Genomic DNA, 25,928 nt, shown 5'->3' with positions numbered 1-25,928 from the left:
GCTGGGTTTAGGCTTTATTTGCTGTTCTTTCTCCAGCTCCTTCAGGTGTAGGGTTAGGTTGTGTATTTGAGACCTTTCTTGTTTCTTGAGAAAGGCTTGTATTGCTATATACTTTCCTCTCAGGACTGCCTTTGCTGTATCCCAAAGATTTGGAACAGTTGTGTTTTTCATTTTCATTGGTTTCCATGAATTTTTTTAATTCTTCTTTAATTTCCTGGTTGACCCATTCATTCTTTAGTAGGATGCTTTTTAGCCTCCATGTATTTGAGTTCTTTCCAACTTTCCTCTTGTGATTGAGTTCTAGTTTCAAAGCATTGTGGTCTGAAAATATGCAGGGAATAATCCCAATCTTTTGGTACCGGTTGAGACCTGATTTGTGACCTAGGATGTGATCTATTCTGGAGAAGGTTCCATGGGCACTAGAGAAGAATGTGTATTCCATTGCTTTAGGATGAAATGTTCTGAATATGTCTGTGAAGTCCATTTGGTCCAGTGTTTCATTTAAAGTCTTTATTTCCTTGTTGATCTTTTGCTTAGATGATCTGTCCATTTCAGTGAGGGGGGTGTTAAAGTTCCCCACTATTATTGTATTGTTGTCAATGTGTTTCTTTGCTTTTGTTATTAATTGCCTTATATAATTGGCTGCTCCCATGTTAGGGGAATAGATATTTACAATTGTTAGATCTTCTTGTTGGATAGACCCTTTAAGTAGGATATAGTGTCCTTCTTTGTCTCTTATTACAGTCTTTGTTTTAAAATCTAATTTGTCTGATATAAGGATTGCCACCCCAGCTTTCCTTTGGTGTCCATTAGCATGGTAAATGGTTTTCCACCCCCTCACTTTAAATCTGGGGGTGTCTTTGGGTCTAAAATGAGTCTCTTGCAGACAGCATATGGATGGGTCTTGTTTTTTAATCCAATCTGATAGCCTGTGTCTTTTGATTGGGGCATTTAGCCCATTTACATTCAGGGTAACTATTGAAAGGCATGAATTAATGCCATTGTATTGCCTGTAAGGTGACTGTTACTGTATATTGTCTGTGTTCCTTTCCGATCTATGCTGCTTTTAGGCTCTCTCTTTGTTTAGAGGACCCATTTCAATATTTCTTGGAGGGCTGGTTTCGTGTTTGCAAATTCCTTTAGTTTTTGTTTGTCCTGGAAGCTTTTTATCTCTCCTTCAATTTTCAATGACAGCCTAGCTGGATATAGTATTCTTGGCTGCATATTTTTCTCATTTAGTGTTTGAAGATATCATGCCAGTCCTTTCTGGCCTGCCAGGTCTCTGTGCATAGGTCTGTTGCCAATCTAATATTTCTACTATTGTAGGTTACATATCTCTTCTCCCGAGCAGCTTTCAGGATTTTCTCTTTGTCTCTGAGACTCGTAAGTTTTACTATTAGATGTCGGGGTGTTGACCTATTTTTACTGATTTTGAGAGGGGTTCTCTGTGCCTCCTGGATTTTGATGCCTGTTTCCTTCCTCACATTAAGGCAGTTTTCTGCCATTATTTCCTGCAATATACCCTTTGCTCCTCTTTCTATTTCTTCTTCTTCTGGGATCCCAATTATTCTAATGTTGTTTCATCTTATCGTATCGCTTATCTCTCGAATTCTGCCCTCGTGATCCTGTAGTTCTTTCTCTCTCTTTTTCTCAGCCTCTTTATTTTCCATCATTTGGTCTTTTATATCGCTGATTCTCTCTTCTGCCTCATTTATCCTAGCAGTTAGTGCCCCCATTTTTATTGCACCTCATTAATAGCCTTTTTGATTTCGACTTGGTTAGATTTTAGTTCTTTTATTTCTCCAGAAAGGGTTTCTCTAATAACTTCCATGCTTTTTTCAAGCCCAGCTAGTATCTTTAAAGTCATGATTCTGAACTCTAGGTCCAACATCGTACTAATGTCTGTATTGAGTAGGTCCCTGACTGATGGTACTATCTCTTGTTCTTTTTGCTGAGGTGATTTTTTTCTTCTTGTCATTTTGTCCAGAGGGGAATAGATGAATGAGAGAACAAAATGCTAACAGGTTCACAATGTCCCCAACAAATATACTCTATACAAATCAGAAAAAACCTGAAACCAGGGGAAAAGAAAGGGAAAGAAAGAAAAAAGAAAGAGAAAAGAAAGAAAAGAAAAAAAAAACAAAAAGAAAAATAAATACAAAAACAGAACAATACGAAAAAAAACCGAATATGATCAAATATGATCAGGCTAGTGCATAGATCAGTGCCACACACTAGATTTTGGGTGTATTTTGGTCTGTTAGAAAAAAGTGCCTCCTAAAATTTTAAAGGAAGAAAGACATATATGTACAAAATAAGGGTTGATACAATGAAGGGATGGAAGATGACTGTAAAGATGAAAATTATGAAAGATTTTATAAAAGGAATTGATATGATAAGTAGTTGTTTGAAAAAAGAAAGAAGATTTAAAATAAAAAAGAAAGAAAAAGAAAAAAAAGGGAGAGAATGTGATCAGGCAGGAGACTAGAACAAAGCCATACACTAGTGATTTAGGGTATATTTTGATCTGTTAGAAGAAATTGTATCTCAAAAATTTAAAGAGAGAACAACTTATATATATATGCCAAAAATAAGGGTAACTACTATGAAGGGATAAAATATGACTCTAAAAATGAAAAATAAAAAATGTTTTTTTAAAAAGGATTGATAAGATGTTGGTTGAAAAAGGGAAAAAAAAATTTAAAAAAAAACGTTTAAAAAAATTAACTTTGAAAAACTAATGAATCATGGTAAAAAAAAGCCGTGAATTCTATGTGCAGTATTCCCCTAGCGCTGGAGTTCTCCCGTTCTCCTTGATCGGTAAACTTGGTCCTGGCTTGCTGGCTGTTTGTGCTGATCTTCTGGGGTAGGGGCCTGTTGCCGTGGTTCCCAAATATCTTTGCCGGAGGCGGAATTGCCCCGCCCTTGTCGGTCCGGGCTAAGCAAGTGGCTCGGGTTTGCTCTGAGGAGATTTTTTTCCCTGAAAGCTCTGGTACAGCTTGGAGGACCAGGGTGAAAATGGTGGCCTCCCAATCTCCATTCGGAGGAGCTGAGAACTCGGGGCCCCTCTCCTCAGTGCGCCCCCAGAGAAAAGCAGTCACTCCCGTGTCCCCGGTCTCCGGCCGCACTCCGTGCTCACCCGGCCTGTGACCGAGCGTTTCTATCTCTGGCATCTGACCCCGTGTGGAGTCTCCAAACCCAGCAGATCCCTGCGGTGCGCTCCTGCGCTGCTCCTCCCGGGGGAGGGAGGGGAGTCTCCCCAGCTCTGCCACTTGTTGGGTCCCTGCTGGAGGAGCAGTGGCCCGACTGGGCTGTGGATCACAGTTTATGGCCACCCCGAGCTCAGAGCCCGCCCCTCTGCTCCATCTCTGCAGCCGGCTTCCCCGCTCCGATCCCTGGGAGCTCTGCCGCACTCAGGCACCCCCGGTCTTTCTGTGACCCCGAGGGTCCTGAGACCACACTCTCCCGTGAGGGTTCCACCCCCCGCTTAGCCACTGGAGCGACGTCCCTCCGCGGAGCCGACTTCTAAAAGTTCCGATTTTGTGCTCCGTGGCTCTAGCACTTGCCAGAAGCGGCCGACGGAGGCCCCCTCCCCCGCCGTCTATCCTCCCGAATATCGCCTCGGATTCACTTCTCCGCACGTCCTACCTTCCAGTAAGTGGTCGCTTCTCTGTTCACAGAGTTGTTGCTACTCTCTTCTTTGGTCTCCTGTTGAGTTCGTAGGTGTTCAGAATGGTTTGATCCCTATTCAGCTGAATTCCTGAGACCAGACGAAATCCAGGTCTCCTACTCCTCCGCCATCTTGCTCCGCCCCCCTCTTTTTTTTTTTTAAGATTTTATTTAATTGACAGAGAGAGAGAGACAGCGAGAGAGGGAACACAAGCAGGGGGAGTGGGAGAGGGAGAAGCAGGCTTCCCGCCGAGCAGGGAGGCGGATGTTAAAGGGGAGATTTTAAATACGTTCCCCGAGATGCTTTTCTATTGAGTTACAAATTACATATGTTAATCATTTAAAGTGAACCATTCAGAGGCACTTAGGATATTCACAACGCTGTGGGGGCACCTCCTCCATCTGGTTCCACAACCTTCCATCCCCCAAAGACCCTCCTCCAGCCCCTCCACCTGCTTCCTGCCCCAGGGGTTTCGCTGTGGCAGGTCCACGGAGGGAGTGTCCATGGGTCAGCTGACCTCCCTCTGAGGCTGAGAAACATCCCCTTTGCTGGAACCACCACATCAGGGCTCATAAACCCCCTGGGTTTCTCCATTCATCCACTGATGGGCTTTGGGGTTGTTTCTACTTTTTAGTTAGCGTGAACACTCATGTACTATGTTTGTGGAACTTTTGATTCTTTGGGCCGTACACCTAGGCATGGATTTGAGGGTGTATTTTATTTTTCTTTTGAGGTTTTGAGGAGTCACCCTAGGTACCCTCAAGACATAAGAGCGAATACACGAAGACAGCTAAACGGCATCCTTAGCACATGATGGGGCTCCCACTCTGTGATTAACTGAAAAATAGGTAACACAATTCCTTCAGACCCTTGCAGACTGAAAATCGACTGTAACAGAGAAAAGAACTACAGTGTGCTCATTTAGGGATTTAAAAAATGCAAAACAGGGGCACCTGGGTGGCTCAGTCGGTTGAGCAAGTGACTCTTGTTTTGACTCAGGTCCTGAGTCAGAGCTTGGGATCCGGCCCCGCATCAGCTCTGCGCTCAGTGGAGAGTCAGCCTGAGATTCTCTCCCTCTGCTCCTCCCCCCACCCTCTCTAAAATAAATAAATAAACCTTTTTTAAAAATGCAAGACTGAACACACCCCCAGTGGATCTACGTCTGTGCCAGGAGTCACTAGTCAGTCTTTTGTCATTTGCAAGGACAATGGGTGTGAGTGTTCACACGCTGTGTTATCTAACCTCCTAGCAGAACACACTGACCCAAAGTCTGCCTCTTTGGCATAAGGATCATTTTGAGCGTATTATCTTGAGAACTGGCACATGCAGGAGAAGCCCTGAGAACAAAGCAGCGTTGCCCTATAGAAAGGGAATCTGCACGTGCAGGGAGCCTCCCTTGTGTCAAGGAAGAGGGTGAATCTAAACCACAGGAGACCCTCACAGGGGACGCAAGTCTCGCTGGCCTGCTTTTCCTGCCCCCCAGGCCTGCCCCACAGCTCTCGCTCTTCAGCTGAAGATGGTGTTGAGCCCCAGGTTTAGGTCACTTCGGGGTTCCCTGTTTTCCCTGCTGTCTCTCTTGCATCACGAGGTGCGCAGGTTGGTAAACTCCTGTTATCTTTTCCTTGCTACTCTGTCTTGTATCACAGGCTCTCAGCCAAGAACTCAGAAGGGTAGAGGAAACCATTTTCCTCCCTACATGGTATGTTTGGTATTAAAGTTTTTCTGAGGAAGGATGATGGTTTCGTGACTCCTCAGGACTTCACACACTGCAGAGGGTGAGCCGCATGCCGTGGGAGCTCAGCCTGGGAGGCAACTGCGTGGAATCACGGGGCTCCCTGGGATTCTGGGGCCGAGTACCATGACCTCTAAATGCCACCAGGCTTCACTGCTCACGTCCTACTGGGCCCCAGGCCAAAAGTTCTTTAAAAAGCATCAAAGATCAGTCACAACATCTGATTAGTGTTATGGCGTCTTATGAGCTGTGAACAGACCACAGCTTCCCCATTTGAAGCACAACGGCCTACTTGGCTTGGCTGTGGCACTGTGGGCAGTGGGGAGGCCCGTACAGGGCCTGTGTCTGGACGGCCCAGGGTTCTTTGTCCTCACCCTGCCTGAGCTGGTGTCCAAATCTGCTCACAGTCTTTGATAGCAACCTCCCGATGGCCTGGGGTCCCGGCCTCTCTCTCTTGTCCACAGTTGCTTAACTTCTTATTTTGGGCTAATGGCACAGAAGGGTCACGGAAGGATGTGAAGAGTCTCCCAGGTGCTCCTGCCTGCTAACACTTTGCTGATGGCAAGGTGGGGAAGCTCCTAAGCCCAGAAGGCAGGGCGAGCTCTTTGCACCGGTCCCTGTCCTTCCTCTGTCCCCAGAGGCACCTGGGCCCTGGGTCCTTTGTCCCCTCCAATGTTTGGCGAGAACTCAGTCTTCCCTGGTCTTTTGGAGAATGTTTTCTGGGTTGACTCTGCACAGTTTTCCCTTGACTGGAGTGAGTTCATGAATTTCTGACAAGAGTGCCCCAGAAATGCCATGTACCCTTCTCTTTGTGTCCACTGGGGGCTCATGAGGGGATTTGTCTGATGATGGTGATGGGAGCCTGGACCCCTCCATGGTGATGAGTGACTTGGGGGAGACTTTGAGACCCACTGATGCGGTTTCTCCCCAAACATCTCCCCACCAGCGTCGACGTCCATCCACACAGCTGCGCTGCAGCCCCCCACTGTTGTGTGTGCCGTGGAGGATTCTCTCCTGGGGGGGGTCACCCCTGGGAATTCTCCCATGAGGAAGAACTGCCCCTTCCTCCTGAACGTGCATGTGCTTGATTGCTCATTTCTTTTCTTTTTCTTTTTTTTAAGATTTTATTTATTCATTTGAGGGACAGAGAGAGAATGAGCCGGGGGAGGGGCAGAGGGAGAAGCAGACTCTCCGCTGAGCAGGGAGCCCGATGTGGGGCTCGATCCCAGGACCCTGGGATCACGACCTGAGCCGAAGGCAGATGCTTCACCGACTGAGCCACCCAGGCACCCAGTTCATTTATTTTCACCAGTATAAACTCGCAGATATTCACATTCTAAGGCATAAAATCCATTTTTTCACTTCATTGCTCAGTTGTCCTAGAGTTGGCCAACCTTCCAGTTGGTTCTCCCATTCTTTCAACAAGTCTCCCTTTTCCTGAGCACTTCCTACTTTTTAGCACACAGGATGTTCTAAGCTCCTTTTGTATTTTTTGTGGGAATCAACCACTTCTCCAGGGACCTCAGATCACTGTGCAGGAAAACAGGGTGCAGACGCTGAGGGCCAGACTTTGTGAGTCACAGTGAGAAAAGTTTTCTCTGCACCGTGGCGAAGAGGAATGTGTCTCCTTTCCTCCAGCATCTGTGTGGTTACACGTCCACACCGAATCCCTGACCCACGAGGCATTCACACCGTGCAGTGTAGAATATGGATTTAATTTTACCGCCTTCCCACAGGCTGCCCTGCTGTCTCAGGAAGGCGGCCGTCCTCACCCCAGAACTTGGAGAACCCGCCTTTGTCACACTGAATTCTCACATGTCTTTGGGTCTATTTCTGGATTTTTGCTCAAGATCCAACTGTTGTCATTGTCGGGCTCTGCAGAGACTCTTACGGTCCTTTTTCTCTGAAAAGGTTTCAACAGGTTGCATTTGCCACACGAATCCTCCTGCATTGGTTTGTCTCTCCCCGGGACTCGGCTCTCTGAAAACTATTCCCGCTTTGCCTGCTTCCACCACTTCTTCTCTGATCCTTTATTCATTTGATCATTTTCGTGCCCTTGGATGTTCGCCGCCTTCTGTGATGTCCTTTACTACCTTTCCATCTCAGTCTATTCTCCCCTGGACACTGTGCAATTTATTCTCTCTTTAACTAACAGACTGATTTTAGAACAGTTTTGGGTTTGCAGTAACACGGAGGGGGAAGGACTGAGAGCCCCCACGCACTGCACCCTCCTACTGCCACCCACATGTGGAGTCCTGACGATGAACACCTCCCAGTAGCACAGTAGTGCGGCACGTGCACTGCACTTGATGAGCCCACCCTGATGCACCGCTGTTACCCAGAGCCCAGAGTCTGCGTTGGGCTCATCCTTGGTGTTGCGCACTGTGGGTTTTACCAAATACATTTGTATCTACCATAACATAGCATACACAGTGGTTTCACTGACGTAAATACCTCTGTGCTCACCCTCCCCCAGCCCCTGCTCACCCTCCCCCAGACCCCCAGTCCCTGCTCAGCCTCCCCCCAGCCCCTGCTCACCCTCCTCTGGACCCCCAGAGCCTGCTCACCCTCCCCCCAGACCCTGCCAACCACTGATTTTTACTGTCTCCCTAGTTCTGCCTTTTCCAGAATATTATAGAGTTAGGATCACACAGTGTGTAGCCTTTTCAGATTGGCTTCTTTCACTTAGTAAAATGCATTTAAGTTTCCTCCATGTCTTTTTGTGGCTTGATAGCTCATTTCTTTTTGGCACAGAACAACATTCCACTTTCTGGATGGACCCCAGTTTATTCATCCATCCACTTACTGAAGGGCATCCTGTTTGCTTCCAGTGTTTGTCAGTTACAAAAGAAGTGTACAATATTTGGGTAAATACCAAGGATTGCAATTCCTGGATCCTATGGTAAAAGTGTGTTTGTGAGAAACCACCAGGCTGTCTTCTCTCCCACGTCCCCACCCCCCGGGCCCCCCCCCCACCACAGTGAGTACTGCACCTCGTCAGCATCAGCACTGGGGCTATCAGGGGTCTGGATTTGGGCCATTCTAATAGTCATGGTATTTACTCTTTATTTTAAAAATAATTTTGTCTTTTTCCCCATTTGCTTCCTGTGTTCAATCAATTTTTTTCTCATAACTCCGTGTTTGGCCCATTGCTGTTCTGAGTTCTGAACCTGTGATTCAAGGTGGTACTTTAGACCCTCAAAGGCTTGTAAGAGTTTTATTTTCTGTGGTTTCCTTTTGCTTCATAGTTGTTTTTAGGAGGTAGGGATGTTCTTCAGTTACTTCTTATGAATATTTGTTTCCTGATTTTCTCAGTAATTCTAATTGGGTTTTACTCTCCTCTCACTGGTTTGGTGATACTGGATTCCTCCAGCTTACGGGCGCCCAGCCTCCACCTCGGCAATCCCAGGGTGACCAGCACTTGGTGTCCACTGTTGGTGTTTGCTGTGTGTGTGGGAGGAGGGCTGGGGGTCCTCCGGGACTGCACCCCTCCACAGTCTCCAAGCCTGGGTCTGTCCCTTCATGGCGGGGCTCGAGGTGGACTCCACCTTCCGGTCACACCCCTGTCCCCTCTTCCTGGCCTCTGCAGTGTCCCTAGGAGGTCCCTGCTCTGTCCCCCTGGTTCTCTGCTCAGGGCTGGGGTCACAGGGGACACTGGCCCCATACCAGATGGCGGCCCTTTTTCCTCTGGCCCTCAGTTGTCCTCTGTCTCCCAGGAGTGGGGGTGCACTTTGCTGCATGAACCCCTCCTCACCTTGGTGTGGGGTTTGCCGTTGTCACCCCACCCCACATGGCCTCACCATCCACTGGCACCTTCTCCCACCTCTGAGCTCCTAACTCTGCTTCACATGCCCATGTCATTGAGTCTGGGGCTCCCCGTGGCCAGCCACATCCTGAGGACCCCAGAGTGGGTCCCCAGAGTGGGATGCTGGACCCCAGGGGTGGGGCATCCGGACGGACGTCCTGCTCTGCCGTGAGCTAGATGCACCCTGTGTACCCTGGAAAGGTGTGGAGGCCGATGGCGACCGGAGGACACAGGTTGGGGCCTGGAGGACACGGGTTGGGAGGCCGACAGGCTCCATGGGGTGTCCCCCTGACACCGAGCAGCTGGAGCCCGTGTGAGGCAGTCACACGCCCCAGGAGCAGGAGGGCACAGACAGTGCATTATTCCCTGCGTGTAACCGTGCTCATGGTCAGGAGGTCGAGCTCCCAGGCTTCAGGGACACAGTCTTCCCGGAAGCCACAAAAGCATACGTCCTGTGCTGTTTTTGCCCCTTGAAGATGCATTTTAATGTTTCCCGCTCTTACTGTGTTCTTCCTGTCTCCTTTTCCTCCACAAGGAGCTGGGGGCTGGACACCACGCGTGTCAAGCAGGGGCCAGTGGCTGCAGCTCGACCTCGGGGACAGGGTGTCGGTCACCGCGGTGGCCACGCAGGGCGGGTACGGGAGCTCCGACTGGGTGACCGGCTACCTCCTGATGTTCAGCGACAGCAGCAGGAACTGGAAGGTGTACCGGCGCGAGGAGAGCATCGCGGTAGGTCCCTTCACGTGACGCGAACTCCCGGGGCCCCGAGAGCGCCTTCCCTTCCCGGGCCAGGATCTCAGATCCACCGGAGGAGCAAACCACGTCCAAATGCATGACACGTGAAGATCCAGTGAGCGTCAAGGAGCAGAATGGTTTTATAGCATAGGAACAACTGAACAAAACCCTTCTGCTCTGGTTTCAAGCGGGTAGCCCCACGGATAACCCGCCCGCGCTCTGCATGGCCTCGCGGAAGCTGCCAGGTCACCGAGGGCTCCTCATGAGCACAGGAAGTGGGTCCTGGCCCTCCTCCCTGACCCGGGGCTCCTGACGGACATGAATGACCCTCACGGCTGGCATTCACAGAAACCGCCACACGAGGTCTGTAGGGCCTGCCCTGCGTCCCACAGCCACGTTCTGTGGCAAATTGTTTTTGTTTGCTTCACCTTTGTGACTTTCGGAACGTTCACCACAGACCGTGTCCCTTCTATTGCGTGATTAGTGAGGTAGAGTTTGTGTGACCGTGCGGGGTCTGGCCAGGGCGTGAGGCAGTGGGACTGTGAGCCAGTGGAGACAGTCCAGGACCCGGTCCCACTACATATCAGCAACAGGGAAGCCACAGGCCACTGAAACTAAGTGTTGAAGGAGCAGCTCAGGCAGAGGTCGGGTGGGAAGACGCTGTTCTTTCTCACATAAACCACAAAAAAGGTTGGTTTGGGGTCACACAGGCCCAGGTGCCCCTAAGCCCCTCCTGTGACGTCCACACCCTCTTTCTCTACCGGAGGCCGCACCTGCTTCTGCAGCGGGGCTCGGCCGCGTCTACTCAGCCTGTCTGGGAAAAGCCGGTTCTGGGCACACGCCCAGCGCTGTGGCCGTGAACCAGCAGACAGCGTGTCCACCGGGATCTCAGGGCCACAGCGTCCCGCTTCTATTAGCATAACGCAGGTCAGCCCTCGACCCCACAGACCAGGCTTCACGTTGTCAACGCCACTCAGAGGAAGAAAAGGGAGACGCCGTGAGGTCCTGTGTCCCAGGCCGGGACCCGGCAACTAGGCAGCATCCCCTGGCTGCTCGTCTCTGGAGCAGGGGGGCCCGACCGATCCCACACGGTGACACCGGGGTGGGTGGAGGGGCTCAGGCTGGGCAATGAGAACACCACAGACACCGGTCTCTCTGTGGAGACGGGACCCCTCCCCAGCCTGCAGACGTGCTTCTCACTGCTCCTCACAGGTGGGGGCGAGACCTCTCACGGGGGCCCCGCTGGGCCAGGGCTGCACCCTGTGACCTCGTTCAACCTCAGTTAACTCCTAACCATCCCAGCTCCTAATGAGTCAGGCTGGGGGTTAGGGCTTTGGAATATAAATTCTGGGAGGACGTGATTTGCCAATGCCATTTACCTTTTCCCAGCCACGACTGCGTGGGCCCCTTCGTTATAAAAGATGCCTTTTATTCATGGCTTTATTTGTTAAACATCCCCTAAAATTTACCATCTTAACAATTTTTAAGTGCGCGGCTTAGTGGCACTGAGCACATTCACACTAAGCACCATCTCCAGAAGTCTCTCATCCTCCCAAACTGAACTGTCCCCATGAAACACTGACTCTCCAGCCCCTGGCGCCCACAATTCTGCTTTCTGTCCCTTTGAATCTGACGACTCTCCATGTCCCATGTGAGTGGAATCCTACACTATTTGTCTTCTGGTGACTGGCTTAATTGCAGAGCATGATGTCCTCAGGGTTCAGCCTTGCTGAAACAGGTGTGCGAATTCGCTTCCTTTTTAAGGCTGAGTCATCTTCCACTGTGTGCATGGACCACATCTCGCTCATCCATTCATCTGTCAATGAACACTTTAGCTCTCGGGGATAACGGTGCTCTGAACACAGGGGTGCAGATATCTCATGAAGACCCTGCTTCCTCTTTCTTTGGATGTGTGCCCAGAAGTGGGCTTGCTGGACCATGTGGCGATTCTGTGTTTAATTTTTCAAAGAATCCCAAACTGTTTTCCATGCGCAGCGGCTGCGCCAGGTCACATTCCCCAACCCCCTCCCACAGGGATGAGGGCTCCAGTTTCCCCAGCCCTCACCACACTTATTTTCTGGTTTGGTTTGGTTTTGGGGGTAGCCATCCTACCGAGTGTGAGGTGGCACCTCGGGGGCTCTGATTTGCATTTCTGATGGTGAACATCTTTTCTGTGCTGTTGGCACATCTTTGGAGAAATGTCTGCTCAGATCGCTTGTCGGTTCTTTAATCAGGTTGTTTGGTGTGGCCGAGCATGGGAGCTCATTATACATTCTGATATCAGCCCCTCATCAGATACGTGATTTGCAAACATCTCCCCCACTCCACGGGTCGTCTTTTCACTCTGTGGATCGTGTCCTTGGATGAACAGAAGCTTTTAATTTTGATATGGTCTCATTTGCTATTTTTATTGCCTTAATTCATATTTAAACAGGTTACGCCAAAGTAATCTATCCTTAAGAACATCAATAAAGGAGTAATTACTATTTTATATTCTAATCTGGGTGCGTTTCCGTTTAGCTTTCTTTTAACCTGAGCACCCTTTACTTTCACAGAAGTGAGTCCCACGAGTCGATAATTACTGGGACCAGCCTGTTACATTCACTTAAAATAGAGCGGCTAACACTGGTGTTTCCAACACCGGCAATTAGCTGCCTTTACAATGAAACAACATTTCATTAGAGGTCTGCCCTTCCCATGAGCACTTGCTTTAGATAGGAATTGTGAAGTCAGCACTAAGTAACGTGTTTACTTTTGTTACCCGAAACAGTAACACTCTTGTTGATGAAAACAACATGCTTATGATTACCGCCACAACCATGTTCATAGATCTCTGACTTTTTAGATTGTTTTGCTGGCATCCCTGAGGTCCAGTCAAGTTCCTCCTTCAGTCCCTGGGCTCTCTCGGGTCCAGTGGGCTGGGTTCGCCCAAGTCTGTCTGTTGCTGGTGCTGCCCTCAGGCCGCGAGCCTCAGTCCGGGGACCCTCGGACAGGTCCAGTGGACACAGCTCTGCTTTGTCCGCAGGGGACCCGAGGGCTCAGCTCCCCCCATGGCAGCCCCCATGCAGGCCGGCCCCCCAGCCGGCCCCTGTCCACCTGTCCTTGCCCCGCGGCCCCCACAGAACGCAGGCTCCCATCGGCCAACGGACTTTAGTGTCCACACGCGGGGTGCCGCCCGTGTCATTTTGTGAATCCTCTGAGAGTTCGCTGTGGGGTCAACCACCAATCTTAGAAAGAAGACTCACCCTGTCAGCTCCACCCGCCCCCTCACCTGTCCAGGTGTGCCCCTGGAGAGCTGGGTTCACTGCTGCCTGCCGACCACCCAGGGGCTGTGCCCGTGAGAACCCCTCTGTACTCCGCACGGATCTTCGGAGCCACGATTTCTCACACGAGAAAGGTCGCACACATGCTTCTGAACCTGACGCATGAGGTGTTCAGGACTGAGGGTGTGGGCTGCATCCACGCTGCTTCCTTAATTTCCCAAAGATCTGCTGTGTGTTAAACTTCATTCTTGTCTTTTACGTGTTTGCTTGAATCGTTGCAAACTTCAGCGGCTCCCGTTGAAGACATTCAGGATGCACTTTTACAAGAACTACCACGAGTCAGTAATGTCGGAAGATGGCGTGGCCCATGTGTTGGTGAGACAGACCTCAAGGAATTTAACAGCTAGTTGGGCCCAGCTGGCCTGGGTTTGGGGTGGGGAGGGCAGCTCCTCTGGGAGGTTTCCATGGTCCTCTCATCGTCTGGGTTGGATGCAAGGCAGAGCTGAGTAATCAGTCACGTGGCTGTCTGTCCAACGGGGCTTCCCTATGACCGTGTTGTCAGAGCAAACGCCGACCTCCACGCAGTTGAAAGACAGACCTCACAACACGGAGCAGCCAGGGCGCCCGGGTACTCCCCTCTGGAAGCCACGGGACAAGCTGTAGAAAGTTGTGGCGGCAAGGGGGCTGGGCCACCAGCTCAGGAAGGACACGGAATGTTCTCCCGTCTCTGAGACAGGTGTTGGGCCACATGCCCACCCAAGCTAGAAACGGAGGCGGTGCTACCTCTGGATGATCTCCTTGAGGAAATTGTTCAGCAGCACTGGGAGGGTGGTGCCCTGGAGACTGGAGAAAGTGGTGCCTCCTTCTGGGGACAGGCTCGGACTGGGTCTCCCTCTGGCAAACAGCTTATGGAAGAGGAAGACAGATTGAACACTAAAGGTTTCAGGATTTGCCTGCGCAGGGGTCCTGGTCCTGCGCTCTGAGAGGCTCCCTGAGCAGAGCACAGCAAGGCCCATGGGCCAGGGGCACCAGCACCACCTGCAAGCTTGTCAGAGATGCGGCATCTCGGGTCCCACCTCCTGCCTCCTCACCAGCAGCCACGGGCCCCGGGCAGCTCCGCGCACACACAGCCATGAGCACTGTGCCCCACACGCTGTCCCTGGAGCAACCCTAGGACAGGTCAGGGGCAGAACCCATGGCACTTCAAAAGGGTGACGCTTATCCGTTGAGTTTAATAATAAAATAAAACCTGGGCTTGTATTTTTATAACACAGAGAGCGGCTTGGGTCCAGGGGTCAGTTCTACTGCAGGACAAAGTGAGGAAATTCCTAGGCCTGCCTGGTGCTCTGAGGACCTGAGCAGCAGCCCACACACCCTGAGAGCTTGCTCGGTGAGCACAGACGTGGAGAAGGGAGAAGCCCCACGTGAGGTCAAGGACGCGAGATGAAGAGGGTTCGGGAGGGCCGGAGCAGGACACAGCCTGGGGGGCCGCCGCTCCCCGTGGCCGGCAGGCCAGCCTCTCAGAACGAGGTGACCATGTCACCATCGGTACGGACGGCATCAACGCCTCCCCGGAGTGGGATGTGCTCATTTCCCTAGAGACTGTTAGGAGGAGATGGTAAATCAGCTCATTCCCTGCGTCTTTTAATGAGCTTGAGATGATTGCCATCTGGGAGCAAAGCTTGTCTCTGTTGCTAATTATGTGAATGACTCTGATTGTGCTAAAGTAGTTTCCTTCCTCTTTGCCATGTGAAAGGATAGAGAACGAGCAGAAACATGGCCAGTGCTGAGCTGCACGGGGGATGAACAGTTTGAAATTCTGAGCTGAGAGAAGCAAACTCAACGTGATGGCGAGGAGGGATTTTAGATGGAGAGGAAAGACCCACACCGTGTGGGAGGGACAGACAGACGAGGGGAGGGACGGACAGCCGAGGGGGAGCAGCTGAGCAGACCCACACCGTGCGGGAGGGACGGACAGACGAGGGGAAGGTGCTGGCCATAGAAAACCACTCCCGGGTGTCTCGGGCCCGAGAGCCAGGCACCCACAGACAGTATGACCCTCAGCAACAGCCCGACTGAGCGGACACTTGTCAGGGGACAGCTACACGGCCCAATGCGTCTGCATCAGGTGCTAAGGACCCAGAGGGGCCGCCGTGCCACCTGAAGGACAAGCATGCCCTGGGCTTTCTGTGGCCCACGTGTCCTGGAGGGAGGGGCCTGTGTGTCCATGGGAATGGCCAGCCCACGTCCAGGGAGCCCTCTGCAGCCACTCCTGGATGGCTGGTCAGCTCCTGCAGGCTGTGGGGCGCCCCCTCCACAGGGCCATGCCACACGAGGCCATCTGCTGCTGGTGGGGCAGCGGGAAAGCCCAGAACCAGGGTCCAGAGACACCACCAGGCTTGACATCAGTGGGTCAGTGGCATGTGGACAGGGGCGACGGGGGTGGCTTCAGGGCCTGGCCCAAGGAAAGCTCCCGAGGGACTGATGGTCCCGATCCTCCTTGCTGCCCTTGGTGTTGCTGAGAGGGCCACCCAGGACATGGGCATGGGCGCCCTGGAGGCCCTGCCCACCCTGCACACTCCATGCCCCCTGCACTGCTCCCCACATCTGAGCTTCTGCACATGCCAGGGAACTGGCCTGGGTGCGGGCTCCAAGGACCCGGGGTGGCCTGCAGGCGATGTGGGGTCCTTCCATGCAGGCCAGGGCGGCCCCACGGAGGGGAGTGAGCAGGCAGACAGCCCGCCCATCCTGAGGCGGGTCAGGAACCACTAGACATGGTGTGGAATTCACTGCTTTTGTTCACACGGTGGGGCCGTGGGACAAAGTGAAGCCTTAAGGGTTAGTAAGACAGAGTTCCAAATGAGTCTGCTCTCGGTAAAGCCGTTCTCTCATTTAGTCCACGGTTTAGGTTCACCTGTAGGATTTCATCTTAATGGTTACTTACATTTGCTGCAGGAAACGTGGGGAAGAAAGCTGCCTGCCGTAACCAGGTCCTACAGCAGCCCAGACACCCTCCAGGGCCATGGTCCAGTTCCAAACAACACGTGGTCCTGGCCACGGGCAGGGACAGCTGGACGGTTTCCCAGCTTTTCAGACACTTGGGATTCTGTGTGAGAGACAGAGCCAGAGAGACAGAGACAGAGAGATAGAGAGACAGAGAGATAGAGATAGAGAGATAGACAGAGAGACAGAGAGATAGAGAGATGGAGAGAGAGAGACAGAGACAGAGAGATAGACAGAAACTGAGGGATACAGAGAGATAGAGAGACAGAGAGACAGAGACTGAGAGATAGACAGAGTGACAGAGACAGAGCCAGAGAGGTAGAGAGACGGAGACAGAGATGGTGGGTGGGCTACACCAGGGGGATTCTCCCTGCTCACCTGCTCAGGCCAACCTATCAGGTCCCAGCTCTCTCCCCCACTCAGACCCATCTCCCTTGTTGACAGAGGGTCCATGAAAATGTAAGAGTAAGTGGGGTCCCCGGAGCAGTGAGACCATCTCGTCGCTGCCATCGTCCCCCACAGTGGGTCAGGGGGCCAGGCCCAGTGCTGTGGGCAGCAAGCAGGCCTTGCCCACTCCCTCACAGGGACAGGCCTGTCAGGGGATCCAGCCAACCTGAGAGCTTAATGTTGGCACTCTGTGGAAAAATAACATGTCTGATATATAAGCAAGGAAGAGAGATACACGTGGATCTAAACCAGAGGATGCAGCTGCTGATTATGTTACAGAAAGGCCAAACCCAGGATCACCCTGGACAGGACATGGGGGTGGCCCTGGTGGGAGAGGGTGGGCCAGGGAGGGCCTGCCTCCTCTGGGTGGGGGTGCCTTGGCCCTGAGCCCATGCCCAGGCCAGGGCCCCCTGCACACACACCTGCTCCAAGTGCCGAGCAGGGGGCACGGAGGAGGGGGAGGCCAGTGAGTCGTGGCCTTGGTTTTACAGGATGTGGACAGTTATCATGGATCCATAAACAAGTATTTGCGTTAAATACGGTTTCATTATATCAAACAGAAAGAAAACCCAGTTTTGAACAGAATAAGCACTTTGTAAAACACTTCTTTTTTTTTAAATGTTTATTTATTCATGAGAGTCAGAGAGAGAGAGAAAGAGAGAGGCAGAGGCAGAGGGAGAAGCAGGCTTCCTGCTGAGCAGGGAGCCTGATGCGGGGCTCGATCCCAGGACCCCTGGATCATGACCTGAGCCGAAGGCAGACGCTTAACCATCTGAGCCACCCAGGTGCCCCTGTAAAACTCTTCTTAATGGGAGAATTCCCTTCTCTTCCTCCTGTGCGGCTCCCAACAGCACATTTCAGGCCGGGGCAGGAGGTGGGGTGTGTGCCGGATGGCAATGGGTGTTTTATTCATTCTGTTTGTTATTTTCCCCCACGAGGGAGAAGCAAATTGAGCCTCCTGCTTCACGTCAGCATTTCCCTGCCTTGCACTGTTTCCCTAGCTGTCCTGTCCTGGGGCCGTGGCCATGGCCATCAGCACATTTGTAGGAAAGAATTGACCCCTGAACCTAAGTATCCCTGATGCGCATGTGGCCGCTTTCTTCAGAAGGCCGTGGCTTTGGTCCTGCTCACTTGCTGTCTGTCTCTTCATCACGGCCCCCAACCACTACAGAGCCCAGTGGCAGGTGGTGGCACTTACTCCTCTCCTGGGATTCGAGGGTGCGACACCCGCAGCTCATACATCACCCCAGCGGGACAACCCCCACCCAGTTGAGGCTTTCTCCCCCTCAGCTCAAGAAAACACCAGAAGTGCGAGAACCAGCTCACTGGTCTGGAGGAACAAATGGAAGAGAACACGGGGAAAGAAACAAAACCAAAGACAGAGTGTCAGTGGTCAGCAGGGCTAGGCGCCCCACCAGGGCCGGCCCCTCCACCAGGGACACCATGTGGGGCTCTGCGGCGAGCCTGGAGATGCTGGTGCACGGATCCAGGAGACAGAGGCTGCCACCCCTCTCTGTCTGGGTGAGGGAATCCCAGATGTTCAAGGAAGTGTCTACTGGACCAGGAGGTCCCTCTCACCAAACAAGCACTCAAACAGCTACTTCGTTAGCATTAAAGATTTTCTAAGAAGAGAAGAAAAAAGCCTCAAAATTTCTAACTATGTCTGCCCAACAGGAGAAATGTAGCCCAACGGAAGCCCGAGACGGGTAGGAAGACCCTTCTGGGGCAGGGGCGCACTGAAGACCTGTGTAATGGTCACTGCAGGCCATCACCAGCTCGGCCTGGCCAGCTCCCTGCACTGGGAAGAGGAAATCTGTGTCCCATCTCCCTGGTCTCCCACACTGCAAGATTTTGGGTTCAATTCAGAGTGAAATATAAGGACTGTAGATATCTTTGTTTATTAGAATTGCTGAATCAAGACATCTTTATTTTCTCAGTAAAAAACCAGCACAGCTTTGGAAACACATTTGTTGAAGATTAGAATTTGATTTGACAAATTTCACAAAATATTTAGTTAGACCCTGACTGATGAACATTTTCTTGAGATGCAAATCAGCTTCCACCACTCATAAGCAATGTGTATTTTTGCATAAACAATAGCACGATCTTCTGTAATAAGCAACCTTATACGCAGGGCAGAGCGCATATGAGGGGTAATTCCAAGTGGAGTCATTTCCATGGGATTCTGTGGGGACCAGCCATTGTTCTCCAAACCCCACGTGGACAGTCCTCTGAAGGGGGAATCTCACCCTCTTCTCCAGCGTAGGTTTGGAAAGCAACAAGGTGAGCTGGGTTCAGCTTTTTACTTTGCAAGTGTATCTTTCCTGATATTTAAAAAGTAAACCTTTTAATGGGAAGGCCTATCTAAAACATTTACCAGTTAATTTAATGTGTAAAACCAATATCCAACCAGAACAGGCATGGCCTGAACAAGAGATACAGCTGCATGCTTATCTTAGGAGAAGTGCCCAAATCACTCAGAGCAATTAACTCCTGAGGTTCTCTCTCACTAACAAATAAATAAACCAGACACAGGTTTGTAGTTCTCGATTAGAAAAGCAATTTCTTAGGTCCTTAGGCAGCCCCTGCCTGCCTACTGGGCTCAAGTTCCCCAGGGCAATGTCCCCAGGCAGCCTTGGAACCAGGCTCCTTAGGAAGGAAGTCTGCTGCAGAAATTCCTCAAATCGGAAAAGACACTGAGCCATCACTGAGACTAGACAAGGAACTGCAGGTGGCTTCTGGGAATCTACTTGGCAGGATGAAACACTGGAGAATTGACTCCACCAACACCAGCCACCCTGTGCAGGCTAAACACTGGTTAAGTGTCGCTCACAGAGGGGAGAGGCACAGTCCCCGATCTCCAGAATATGTCTACAAAGGTCAAGGCATCAGTAGAATGACTGACCCTGCATCAGAGATCAGATTGGGCCGAGGTTCAAAAGACCCCAAGCAACAAGGATGGCACCCATGCTCCACGCACATGCTCAAGGAGCACAGTGAACTATTCTTTCTCTCCTGCACGTGCATTGTGCAACCCGGAGCTCATAGCAAGTTGGCTGCAGAACCAAGCCCAAGGATGACTTGCATTATACATTTATTTTTGAAACATTTTAATGTTTAATTGGGCAAATACTGATGTCACTTAAAAATGATGACCATGTCTTAATGAAATCTTCCTAAATTCTTCTAAATAAACTAACTGTTTTGTGTAATGTTTCATTCAATACTGACAAAAGGCAGACTGGCTAGTAGGCTCTGCGCGGTCTGAGCAGCGGAGTGACCAGCCGTGGCTGGTGCAGTGACAGATGAAAGTTCTTGCGGTTGTCAGAGGTCAGCAGACCCTATTAGATGTGTCATTTATTGAATATATTTAACATGGATTTTTCAAATGCTATTTATGTAGCTCTTTAAAAAAGAAACGCTAAAACATAAGAGTAGCAATTACTCATAAATACAATCTTAATTAGTTCCTCATATCAATATAAGAATCAGTCAATGAAGCTAACTCGCTAAATGGGAACTGTGTCTCCTCAAATCATCCCATCTGAAGAGTTATTTGAACCCTTTGACACAATGTACACTTTGTTGTTGTTGTGTTTCCTTCTGCACATTGTCTCTATTTCTAGTGACCAAGCTATGTGCATAAAACCCACTTTTCCTTCTCTATGGATATATTTGACCTTGGGTCAACTTTCCAGCATTTTCCCTTGGCAGTTCAACAAGGGTGGCCTGCCATGTTACGAGGTGGTATTGCTCGCGATAGAAGTTAGCTCCAGAGAGAGGCTGCTATTCTCACAGGTGTAGGAACTATGAACTGTGAGCCCAGACACCCACTGGGAAGATGGGACTTTGGGCCACCTAAGTGGGACAACTCCGAAGCCAGCACATCTCTGGGAGGACCCTGGAAGCTCCGTCCATGGCATTGTTCTGAGAGATGCTGTTCCAATGTGCCATGGGACTCCTGTACCTGTCCTGTGGATTACAGCAACCAGCAGCCATATGTGGCTATTTACACTTAAATTTGAATCAATTAAATAAGATGGAATTAAAAGTTCAACCCCTCGCTTGCATTAGCCACACTTCAAATGCCCAGCGCATCCATGTGGGAGGCAGGTCCTGCCTGCAGCTGCAGACATGGGGCCAGAGCATCCTAGCTGAGAGTTCCACTAAACAGCACTGGTTTAAAGGAACAGCCTGGTCTCCTCCCACCTGGGACCTCACCTGGGGAGACAAAGTCACTGGAAGGAACGTTTGATGCTGCCCAAAGCATGCGGTACCACCTGGTTGCACCTTTGAGTAAACTGGAGTCAAGGGAGGCTCAGAAAAACCTCCGAAGTCTCAATAATCAAGTAACAAGATCTCCCTGTGGGCATCACAAGCTCATTGCTTGTTAACTAGCTAACTAGCTAACCTAGTAAATGTGAAACATGCCCACAGAGACAAGCGTATGCAAATATATTAGCAACATCTCCATCTGTCGTTTTAATAAGTGCATTTTCAAACTATGGACTTTATGATGTCATCAGAAATGTCCTTTGTGGATTTCTCCATGTTCAGCTCCCTTGCCAGCAAGCACAGGATATGAGATCCACACTCCTCACTGCGAGTCTCTTGGGAGAATCTGAGATGTGATTTGTCCTTCTTCTAGGTCTTGCTCTGATCCACTGACTGAGCTAAGGAAACACAACACAGCTTGCTCAGTTACAGAGAGAAAAATTATATTCTCAGAGTCATTATGCTGATTAGAGCATGTTGCAGACACTAAATGCAGTGAAGTTTGGGCTTTTCTAATAGTATATGAATATTCATTATCTTTTAATATGTGTGTTTCTTAGTTTGAGCAAAGCATTCCTTACTCAAGGATTTTTATTGGAGTCTGTTTTGAATGGAAATTTTCTCAGAAATTATTAAGTGATGCCAATATTTAACATGGATGTTTAGACAATACTGGACTAAGGCCTCCTGCATGTCGGGGAGCCCCCAGGCGAGAGTCCTCCTTCTCTGTCCAGAGTTTCTGTGCATGGCCATTGTGACCTTGCCCATCCTCTAAGAGTAGACTTGAGGAAAAGGGCACTGAGAATAACCAGGGGGCCTCACACAGCCCTCAGATCAGTCTCTAGCATCTGTTTCTTACTGGTTTTTCCATAGCAGAATCTGCTTGGAGGCTGGACTGACCCCCTTCGCTACACGTTTTATTCCACTTGTGCCTAGTCAGTAATTGGTGGGTAAATCAGATGTCAAAACCAAGAAATAAAATCACATACCTGTGGGCTTAGACACAAAGCCTTCTCCCACTTCACCAGATGCACATTTGGACTTGGTAGTTGGTGAGGCCATTTCAAATGCTGACACTGAGCTTTGAAACAAAAAGAAAAACTACCCAGTAGGTAGTACATAAACTCTGTTACTCTTTGCTTCTGAAACAAATGAATTGAGGCTTGTAAAGAATTTCATCAGTATTAACTTGAAAAAATATCACTTAGTAAAAACATGGCCAAAATCAAAGTAGAAAATTGGTTAAAATTTTTTTAAAAATCTATTGGAAACATAGAGAATGTTTTTAGATTTTTTTCATCTTCAGTCAACACAGTTAGGTCCTCAATGGATCTTAATCCTAGTAACACATTCCTAAAATGTACTTACAATTGCACCAAAACCCGTAAGACACCTAGGAATAAACCTAACCAAAGACGCAAAGAATCTGTACTCCAAAAACTATAGAACATTCATGAAAGAAATTGAGGAAGATACAAAGAAACAGAAAAACGTCCCATGCTCATGGATTGGAAGAACAAATATTGTGAAAATGTCTATGCCATGTAGAGCAATCTATACATTCAATGCAATCTTTATCAAAGTATCATCAGCATTTTTCCAGAGCTGGAACAAACAATCCTAAACTTTGTTTGGAACCAGAAATGACTCCTAATAACTAAGGTAATGTTGAAAAAGGAAAGCAAAGCTGGTGGCATCACAATTCCGGACTTCCAGCTCTATTATAAAGCTGTCATCATCAAGACAGTATGGTACTGGCACAAAAACAGACACATAGATCAATGGAACAGAATAGAGAGCCCAGAAATGGACCCTCAACTCTATGGTCAACTCATCTTTGACAAAGCAGGAAGGAATGTCCAATGGAAAAAAGACAGTCTCTTCAACAAATGGTGTTGGTGAAATTGGACAGCCCCATGCAGAAGAATGAAACTGGACCATTTCCTTACACCACACACAGAAATACACTCAAAATGGATGAAAGACCTAAACGTGAGACAGGAATCCATCAAAATCCTAGAGGAGCACACAAGCAGCAACCTCTGTAACCTCGGCCACAGCAACTTCTTGCTAGACACATCTCTAAAGGCAAGGGAAGCAAGGGCAAAAATGAACTATTGGGATTTCATCAAGATAAAAAGCTTTTGCACAGGAAAGGAAACAGTCCACAAAACCAAAAGACAACCGACAGAATGGGAGAAGATATTTGCAAATGAAATATCAGATAAAGAGCTAGTATCCAAAATCTATAAAGAACTTATCAAACTCAACACCCAAAGAACAAATGATCCAATCAAGAAATGGGCAGAAGACATGAACAGACATTTTTCCAAAGAAGACATCCAAATGGCTAACAGACACATGAAAAAGTGCTCAACATCACTCAGCATCCGGGAAATCCAAATCAAAACCTCAATGAGATACCACCTCACACCAGTCAGAATGGCTAAAACTAACAAGTCAGGAAATGACAGATGTTGGCGGGGATGCGGAGAAAGGGGAACCCTCCTACACTGTTGGTGGGAATGCAAGCTGGTGCAGCCACTCTGGAAAACAGTATGGAGCTTCCTCAAAAAGTTGAAAATGGAGCTACCCTACAACCCAGCAATTGTACTACTAGGTATTTACCCTAAAGGTACAAATGTAGTGATCTGAAGGGGAAGGTTCACCTCAATGTTTATAGCAGCAATGTCCATAATAGCCACACTATGGAAAGAGCTCAGATGTCCATCCATAGATGAATGGATAAAGAAGATGTGGCTCAGGGGGCAGAGCAAGATGGCGGAGGAGTAGGAGACCTGGATTTCATCTGGTCTCAGGAATTCAGCTGAATAGGGAATAAACCATTCTGAACACCTACGAACTCAACAGGAGATAGAAGAAGAGAGTAGCAACAACTCTCTGAACAGAAAATCGACCACTTTCTGGAAGGTAGGACATGTGGAGAAGTGAATCCGAGGCAATATTCAGGAGGATAGACGGCGGGGAAGGGGGCCTCCGTCGCCGCTTCTGGCAAGTGCTAGAGCCGCGGAGCACAAAATCGGACCTTTTAGAAGTCGGCTCCGCTGAGGGACGTCGCTACAGTGGTTAAGCGGGGGGTAGAACCCTCGCAGGACAGTGTGGTCTCAGGACCCTCGGGGTCACAGAAAAACCGGGGGTGCCTGAGTGCAACAGAGCTCCCAGGTATTGGAGCGGGGAAGCCAGCTGCAGAGACGGAGCCGAGGCGTGGGCTCTCAGCTCGGGGTTGCCATAAACTGTGATCTGCGGCCCAGTCGGGCCACTGCTCCTCCAGCAGGGACACAACAAGTGGCAGAGCTGGGGAGACTCCCCTCCCTCCCCAGGGAGGAGCGGCGCGGGAGCGCACCACAGGGATCTGCTGGGTTTGGAGACTCCACACCGGGTCGGGGTGCCAGAGATAGAAACGCTCGGTCACAGGCCAGGTGAGCACGGAGTGCTGCCGGAGACCAGGGAGACGGGAGTGACTGCTTTTCTCTGGGGGCACACTGAGGAGCGGGGCCCTGAGGTCTCAGCTCCTCCGAGTGGAAATTGGGAGGCCACCATTTTTCACCCTGGTCCTCCAAAGCTGTACCAGAGCTTGCAGGGAAAAAAAGCTCCTGAGAGCAAACCCAAGCAGCTTGCTTAGCCCGGACCGACAAGGGCGGGGCAATTCCGCCTCTGGCAAATATATTTGGGAACCACGGCAACAGGCCCCTCCCCCAGAAGATCAGCACGAACAGCCAGCAAGCCAAGACCAAGTTTACTGACCAAGGAGAACAGGAGAACTCCAGCGCTAGGGGAATACTGCACATAGAATTCATGGCTTTTTTTTAACCATGATTCATTGGTTTTTCAAAGTTAATTTTTTAACTGTTTTTTTTTTTAATTTTTCTTTTTCCCTTTTTCAACCAACATCTTATCAATCCCTTTTTTAAAAAAACATTTTTTATTTTTCATTTTTAGAGTCATATTTTATCCCTTCATAGTAGTTACCCTTATTTTTGGAAGATATAGATAAGTTGTTCTGTCTTTAAAATTTTGAGATACAGTTTCTTCTAACAGATGAAAATATACCCTAAATCACTAGTGTATGGCTTTGTTCTAAGCTCCTGCCTGATCACATTCTCTCCCTTTTTTTCTTTTTTTTTTAAATCTTCTTTCTTTTTTCAAACAACTTATCAATTCCTTTTATAAAATCTTTTATAATTTTCATCTTTACACTCATCTTCCATCCCTTCATTGTATCAACCCTTATTTTGTACATAAGTCTTTCTTCCTTTAAAATTTTAGGAGGCACTTTTTTCTAACAGACCAAAATACGCCCAAAATCTAGTGTGTGGCACTGATCTATGCACTAGACTGATCATATTTGATCATATTCTGGTTTTTTTGTATTGTTCTGTTTTTGTTTTTATCTTTTTCTTTTTGTTTTTTTTTTCTTTCTTTTCTCTTTCTTTTTCCTTTCTTTCCCTTTCTTTTCCCCTGGTTTCAGGTCTTTTCTGATTTGTATAGAGTATATTTGCTGGGGACATTGTTAACCTGGTAGCATTTTGTTCTCTCATTCATCTATTCTCCTCTGGACAAAATGACAAGATGAAAAAAATCACCTCAGCAAAAAGAACAAGAGGTAGTACCGTCTGCCAGGGACCTACTCAATACGGATATTAGTACAATGTTGGACGTAGAGTTCAGAATCATAATTTTAAAGATCTAGCTGGGTTTGAAAAAAGCATGGAAGGTATTAGAGAAACGCTTCCTGGAGAAATAAAAGAACTAAAATCCAACCAAGTCGAAATCAAAAAGGCTATTAATGAGGTGCAATCAAAAATGGGGGCACTAACTGCTGGGATAAATGAGCCAGAAGAGAGAATCAGCGATATAGAAGACCAAATGATGGAAAATACAGAGGCTGAGAAAAAGAGAGAGAAACAACTACAGGATCACGAGGGCAGAATTCGAGAGATAAGCGATACGATAAGACAAAACAACATTAGAATAATT

The 25,928-nt window shown here is 49.2% G+C and overlaps 1 protein-coding gene across 2 annotated transcripts in view; it reads left to right on the top strand.

Annotated features, from left to right (window-relative positions):
* The window catches only part of LOC113920904 (contactin-associated protein-like 4), a 169,142-nt gene that overhangs the window by 51,714 nt on the left and 91,500 nt on the right, over positions 1–25,928 (top strand). For both annotated transcript variants that reach the window (XM_027591300.2, XM_027591299.2), the window contains exon 3: positions 9,743–9,936. In XM_027591300.2, the coding sequence (XP_027447101.2) occupies positions 9,743–9,936 (194 nt within the window). The remainder of the gene's footprint in view (positions 1–9,742; positions 9,937–25,928) is intronic.

Source organism: Zalophus californianus, chromosome 3 (genome assembly GCF_009762305.2).
Source record: "Zalophus californianus isolate mZalCal1 chromosome 3, mZalCal1.pri.v2, whole genome shotgun sequence".
In the NCBI taxonomy this organism is placed as follows: Eukaryota; Metazoa; Chordata; class Mammalia; order Carnivora; family Otariidae; genus Zalophus; species Zalophus californianus.
Note: the sequence above shows the minus strand (reverse complement) of the source record. Positions and strands in the feature narration are given on the sequence as shown.